The 7,228-nt window shown below is 34.7% G+C and overlaps 1 protein-coding gene across 2 annotated transcripts; it reads left to right on the top strand.

Moving 5' to 3' along the window:
• Positions 1-309: 309 nt before the first annotated feature.
• LOC105048330 (uncharacterized) lies at positions 310-6,792 on the top strand. Of its 2 annotated transcripts, XM_010927624.4 has the most exons (4): positions 313-1,092; positions 1,230-1,319; positions 4,234-4,301; positions 6,551-6,792. In XM_010927624.4, the coding sequence occupies exons 1-4, from the start codon at positions 394-396 to the stop codon at positions 6,684-6,686; spliced, it is 993 nt and encodes a 330-aa protein (XP_010925926.1). In that variant the 5' UTR covers positions 313-393; the 3' UTR covers positions 6,687-6,792. The 2 variants fall into 2 exon arrangements, with proteins under 2 accessions (XP_019705986.1, XP_010925926.1); XM_019850427.3 differs by lacking the exon at positions 4,234-4,301 and having other exon boundaries at positions 310-1,092.
• The last annotated feature ends 436 nt before the right edge of the window (positions 6,793-7,228 follow it).

The raw sequence follows: 7,228 nt of genomic DNA on the forward strand, positions 1-7,228 counted from the left end.
GTACCTTACCTATTTGACATGCTTTATAGACCATAATGGGACATAGGACGGAGATGAGTAATGGAAGATCACACCCAGATGTATCCTAGATTTTACCCCCAAAAAGACGTATCCAAGATTCCAAAATTTGGGCTGGCCCACGGCTTATCCAAACGCTAGTACCTGGCAAGACCGTGAGATAATTAGAGACAACTACTCACAACAACCCATCACAACAACCAACCACATCATTCAATTGCTCACTGTCTTCTCGGAGCACCTTCCCGATTTCTTTCAGACCCAATTACCAGCACTTCCTCATTATATAATGAGGCCCAGAAGTGTAACAAAGCTTGAGTTTGGGGGGCTCCTTGTATCATTGTGTTAACAAGGAGGAAACAGGGAGAGAGAGAAATGGTGAACTGGGTAGAAGCACAGAAGCCTCTCTTGCACTTTCTTGTGAAGAAGGCGGGCCTGCGACAGCAGACCGTGGAGATCGAGCCCGGCACGGTCATGAGCTTCTGGGTGCCAAAGGAGAAGTACAACAAGAAGAAGAACCCTAGCAAAGAAGTAGTGGTACCGGAAGGAAAGAGCAATGAAAGCCATGTTAACACTAATGACGACAAGAAGAAGGGAGAGAAGCCGGCCGTGGTGCTCGTGCATGGCTTTGCGGCGGAGGGGATCGTAACGTGGCAGTTCCAGGTGGGACAGCTAACTAGTCGGTATGCCGTCTACGTGCCGGACCTGCTCTTCTTCGGCGGGTCGACGACAGGGTCGGCAGACCGCTCCCCGGAGTTCCAAGCACGGTGTACTGTTGCAGCCTTGGGCCGGCTTGGGGTGGACAAATTCACTGTTGTTGGATTCAGCTATGGAGGAATGGTGGCGTTCAAGATGGCCGAGATGCGGCCGGATCTGGTGCATTCGCTCGTCGTGTCGGGCTCCGTCATCGCCATGACCGACTCGATCAGCGGCCAGACACTCAACAGGCTGGGCTTCTCGTCGTCGTCCGAGTTGCTGCTCCCGGAGTCCATCAAGGGCCTGAAGGCACTCCTCTCGGTGGCCGCCCACAAGAAGTTGTGGTTTCCAGACAGACTCTTCAAGGACTACCTTAAGGTATGTCTCACTTGTCCCGTTACTAATTTGGTAATTCATATGATTACTGTTATCATGACTTGTGGCGACGGTACCTAGAGAAGGGAAGGGAATTGGAATTGTGGTTGAGTAAAAGGAGTGGTTTTGGTGGTGGACAGGTGATGTTCAACAATAGGAAGGAGAGGAAAGAGTTGCTGGAAGGGTTGGTGATCAGCAATAAAGATGCCAAGGTCCCGGTCTTGCCTCAGGTATCACATTTAATCTTCGGACAGGAACGTCTTAGTCCAAGTTTCGGTTCAATTTGCTGAGTCTTTTTCGTTACATGAGTGCCACCTCTTAATTTGGTATGCGTCTTCCTCCATATATCATGCTGGCGTCGAGGGCGGCGCTCGTCTTTTTAACTGTTCTTTGCTCGAACTTGGATGTGGGTCGGAAACAAGCTGTTACGAGTTTATTAGTTGATTTGTTAGACCTTCATGAAATGGTACATGGATATTATCTGGCCACATGACTTGTAATTTTATGTTCCTTCTTCTCTCTGATGTGGGCTGTAGGTCCAGATCTACCAATTAATTAATGGGAAGTATGATCAACTAGGCATCTTGGCCACATCTAGACTGAGATGGCTATCATAACCCTGCCATGTGATCATTGAAAAAAAAAACACAACAAAAATGAGCAGAGAGGTTGGAAAACTTTTAACCACCAATTTATAGCTTATATTATTAACATATGAATATAATTTATTTAATTTATTAACATAAATTCATATCATTAAATAAGTAATGTTAAAAATATATATGTACAATAACATATTTTATGAAATTGATATGACTAAATCAAGTCCTAAATAAAAATTAATAATTTAAAATCTATCTATAATTTTTCAAAATCCTATGAATTATTATATTATTTAATAATATATTAATTAAATACCATAATAGTAGTTCTGGTTCTCTACACTTCAAGTAATATATTGTAAAATACAAATTTATAGTGATATTTATAATAAAGTACCGTTAATAAAAAAATATTTATTGAAAGATAGCAGTATTTTTACCATAATGCATAAAAAATGAGATTTTAGTGATATATAATAAGAAATATTATAAGTAATTTGTCATCAAAAATTATTTTTATAGTAGTGAAAAAAAAAAAAAAGGAGATCTGCAGTGTTCCCATGGAATTGTAAAGTAAGAATAATAATTTTCTTCTCTCAAAAATTTTTTTTATGTACCAAAAAAAACTTTTTCATAGAATAAAATATAATTCAGGTGGTATAATATGATGCTGTATTATTATTCCTTTAAGTAATTTCTATCAAGAGCATTTCATCATGACTAAGTCTACAGTCAAGCCAGCCCAAATTTATTTCAAATGCGGCCTAAACCCAAATCTAAGCCCTGTCCCTTTGCTTCCTGCAACCTTCCCATTAGCCCCACAATCTTTCCCCTAACCTTTCCTACCCTTTCCACGTGATGTAAAATATTTTTAAAGATAAATATTAAATGAAGGCTCAACTAATAATATAGATATCTTTCTCTCTCTCTCTTTCTCTCTCTCTCTCTCTCTATATATATATATATACACGATAAAAATGATATGGATAATATCCATCTGAATCTATTTTCATATCTGAATCAATCTATTTTGAACAGAAATTTAAGAGGATCCGAATAATATTTGTATCCATATTCATATTTATCAAAAAAAAATAGATATGAATATAAATAGACAACTATCCAATCTATATCCAAATATTCGAATCTATCTATAAATATTATATAATTTTAAATAATATTTATTAATTTTTTAAAAAATATACAATCATATAAATATATTATTAATTTAATTTATCATCTATTTAATAATATTTTTAATTTTATAGTCATAAAATTTAATTATTTAATTTATATCTATAATTATATTTATACTTTCAATATCCAAATTGATTCATATCTTATCCATATATATTTAAAATAAATATAAATATAAATTTTTATATTTAAATAATATTTATATTAATTAAATTATATATATATATATATATGCTGATATCTGGTCTGTATTGGTCTGATTACAGTGCTATCAAATAATAATTGAGCTCGGGCGTGAATGTTGCGCTACGGTAAAATAAAAAAATCCATTTCGAGGGAGGACGGGTCAAATTTTGATGTGACGCCAACTGTATTTATGTGGTTGGATCGTGTCAAATAATCACCAACTGATGGCTTGGTTGCGTGTGGAGAGCGATTATCTGACAACTGGATAGAGAAAAAAAAAAAAAAGGAAAAACAGAACATGGGTCGGCAGGTGGCTTAACTCGGACAAGTCGGTGACTGGTCAAGTGTTTGTTTTTTAGAAGGCTCGAGATATGCACCCAAAGGCTACGTGACGTGTCGCGTTCTTCTTTATTTTAATTTCTTTTAAGGGTCCGCTTAAAGATTGGGAACTTATCCCACGAGGTGGTAGAAGAATTACTTTGCAATCAATATTGTGCCACATATGTTATTTGAAGAAATTGTTATGGGCTAGATGTTGTAGATTACAGGAAACATTTTAGTGGTATAATGCTGAGAGGTAAATATTAAAAAAAGAGGTAATAAATCTTTTATTGACAATAAAACTTCATTGACTCAAGTTATGTAGAAAAATTCTTTAATTTGGATAAAGGGTAGCTTGTAAAAGATTTTGTTAGATTTTTTTAAAAAATGATTAAATAAATCCTCTTAAAATCGATCATCTTATATATTGGGTGTAGGTAACAAATCTTCTATGACTTAGGTTATAGAAAATATGTGCAATTTAGATACACAGCCATTTTTCATAGGTTTTAAAGTGTTTTTTTTTTAAATAATTTGTTATTAAAGTCAATGATCCCGCATACCAAATAAAGTTTGGGTTGCGGAACTAGTTGAAACCTATATTTTTAAGAAATAATATTTCTATTTTTTCTCTTTTTTCGAATTTAAATGTGGCTAATCCTCACATTTCTGCTCCATATCCCCTCCACTATTTAAGAGGTGACTTTAATGGAAATTGAACTATGGCCCCTTGTCAGTGTCCTTTCTACGGATCCCGACCGTGAAATGAGATGTTCTACAATTCCTCATATTTTTTTTTTTTGGGTTGCATCATAAACTATTTGGTTTTTGATTGCAGAGGATACTTTTACTGTGGGGAGAGAATGACAACATATTTAATATGGACCTTGCAAAGAACATGAAAGAGTAAGTGGGCACTGCTCTCGGTCGCCATCCCCGCAGGCATTCTTTTTCCATTTTTTTTCTCCCTCATATTTTTATTGCTTCCATCTGTGACGTAGGTTTAGTTTGGTAAACTTAATTTTCCCCCTTTATCATGGAATGGCACATTTAGGTAGTCTACTCTCAAAAATATGTAAGAATAACAAAGTGACATCAAAGTAGGATAAAGCTGAAATTCTGGAACCTATTCAGTATTCCTGCAAAATTGGGTTGAAAATGCCATAGAAATTGGGTTTTGTTGGCCCGTCCAGTTTAAATCTTTGAAAGACCTACAGAAATCCCAGCTTAAATCCCAGCCTACAGGCTTGTTGGACTGCAGGAAACAATGACTCACAAAGATAATTTCCTTTTATCTATAGGATTTGGGCTATGAGGTGTGTGGTTGCAAGAGCCATGTTAAAAAGTGCGGCCCAATTTACAAATCCAGCAAGAAATTCAACTCAATTCTATTAGATCAGCCAAACAAGTTCTTAAGTTGGCTAAAATGCTATTATATTCTATAATAGCTACTGGAGCAAAAGTTGTCATGCTTGGATAATGCTAAAACTAAGAAAAATGGATAACCTTTTAATGAAATAGGCAAATTTGTCCTAATAATATTCTTGTCTCTCGAATCATTTGCACTACATAATGATATCAAATTATTGTAATATCATATTAGATTATTGTGTCCATGATACACTAAATATAACATTACACAATATTATAGTATTATATGAATTCATATTATAATAATAAATTTCTTATTAGTTTATATTATTATGCTATATGTTGATATTATATATTAGAAATATACATGATATCTTTATAATATAATAGCTTGGTCTAATAATTGACAATTGATCGTGATAACAAACGGTAACAATTTTTTTGATTTGAAAAGAAAAAAAAAATACAGATTTTCAATGGAATTTAAAAAATACCGTAAGATGCTGTGCATAATTGAATATCGTCCATCTTAAGATGGACGGCTGCGCGCGCTTACGCACGTAAGTTAAAAAATTAAAAAAAAATATATATATAAACTCTTGAGATATTTGAACAATTTGAATGGTTGTCCATGGTGGACGACATCTAACAATGCACAGTACTTTATGATACTTTTTGAATACCGTAGAGAATCTCGTTTTAAAAAAAAAAAATACCACTTAATATATTTTTCTTGAAGGGCCAGCCAATAAAGTTGTGGATGAGCTAGAATCTTAATTATGCTATCTAGTTTTACTAAAAACATTACTGTTATTATGTGTGATGCTAGAAAACTCCTAAAATTGGATAAACTTATTTCCTTTTTCTAATAAGAAGGTGCATGAACTTTTTTCCTCATTTTATTTAAAGACAAATTAAATATAATTCAGAATCAATATATGATGTTGATGTTCTTACTATGATCTATAAACGCCAGTAGCTTTTAATTTTTTAAATGCCTTCCAACTTTATTCATGCCATCTGATTTGCACTAAACAGAATCTGATTTGCACTAAACGCCAATATAGCTTTTAATTTAAGCAGATTTCCATTATGAATATGACTTGCTCTATTTTGCTCTGAAAATTCCATTATGAATCTGATTTGCACTAAACAGAACTGAAAATTCTGTTTTCAGCAAACCTATACTAGGTCTGCTCTTTTTGATGGGTATCGCTGGTGAAGCCAACTCGGCTACAGCCAATACATTTGTACATTGGTTTACATACTTTAATAAATATAATCAGGGTGGATTCCCTCCCTTTACAATCAAAATATATATATATATATATTAGCAAAGTAATAGATGATACTTTCACAGGTCCAAAGCCATCAAGTTGCAATAATTGTTTTATTGTTTTTGTTTCTCTACAGATTTAGTGAATACCAACATAAAGGTTGATATTGTAGAAAGCATTTACACAAAATTTCTGCTATCCCTTGTAGTTTTATTTTTCACTCTTTTTTGAAAACAATGAAACTTTGCTCAAAACGATTTCAAAAAACAAGGAGGTTATCATACATATCGATCAGTCCAATTCATTCTTATTCTTGGGTATTTGAAAAAAGAAAAAAGAAAACAATAACAAATACCTATAATCAGTGGTGAATATAGCTCTTTTATCCTCCATTCGCATTCATCTCTTTCAAACAAATTACCATCCACAATCTGGACCTACTTGAATCTTATTCTGCATCCTAGTTACTACACTATAACTTGACAAAATTGCTTTCTTTTGATGCAGGCAACTGGGGGAGAAGGCCACGCTGCACGGCATAAAGAAAGCTGGCCACATTGTTCCCCTGGAGAGGCCCTGTGTTTATAACCGCTGCCTCAAGCAATTCCTTGCCCTCGTCCATGCCCAAGGCGACCAAGTGTGATCAGATTCGCATATTTTATGTTCCATTTCAATATTGTGAACTTGCATTACATTATTTTGGTCTCATCCTCTGGAAATGGAATAAATTATGAAGAAATTTTAGTTTCCATGCATTCTGGCAATTCCACTGCAAGCAAAGTTCCCTCTAAAATCATCTCCCTAAGCTTTTTACGATAATGGACAAGGTCCGTGACATGTAATTTGGAAAGCAAATTGGGCGCATAAATGTGACGTGGTGTGCAAACTGATCTCTGCCCCCACAGTTGAACATCACCTGGATTCTGTTGGATTTTCTTTAATCTCCTTTTTTTTTTAAAAAAAAAGTTCGATTTTTAAATTGGATTTTTATAATTCTTTTTGTTGTTGTTCTGTGGTGTTGGGGGGTGGTGGGTTTGTGGGTTGTGAAGCTTGAATTTTAAAATCCATTCTGAATAGTCCTGTAAACGTAAGTATACTCGCATTTATTTAAATCTAATAGTTCAAAACCCATGAAAGTGTGGGAGACAATGGGTCGGCGTCTACGTGCACGCTTGGCTTAGCTCA

Source organism: Elaeis guineensis, chromosome 2, assembly GCF_000442705.2.
Source record: "Elaeis guineensis isolate ETL-2024a chromosome 2, EG11, whole genome shotgun sequence".
Taxonomy (NCBI): domain Eukaryota; kingdom Viridiplantae; phylum Streptophyta; class Magnoliopsida; order Arecales; family Arecaceae; genus Elaeis; species Elaeis guineensis.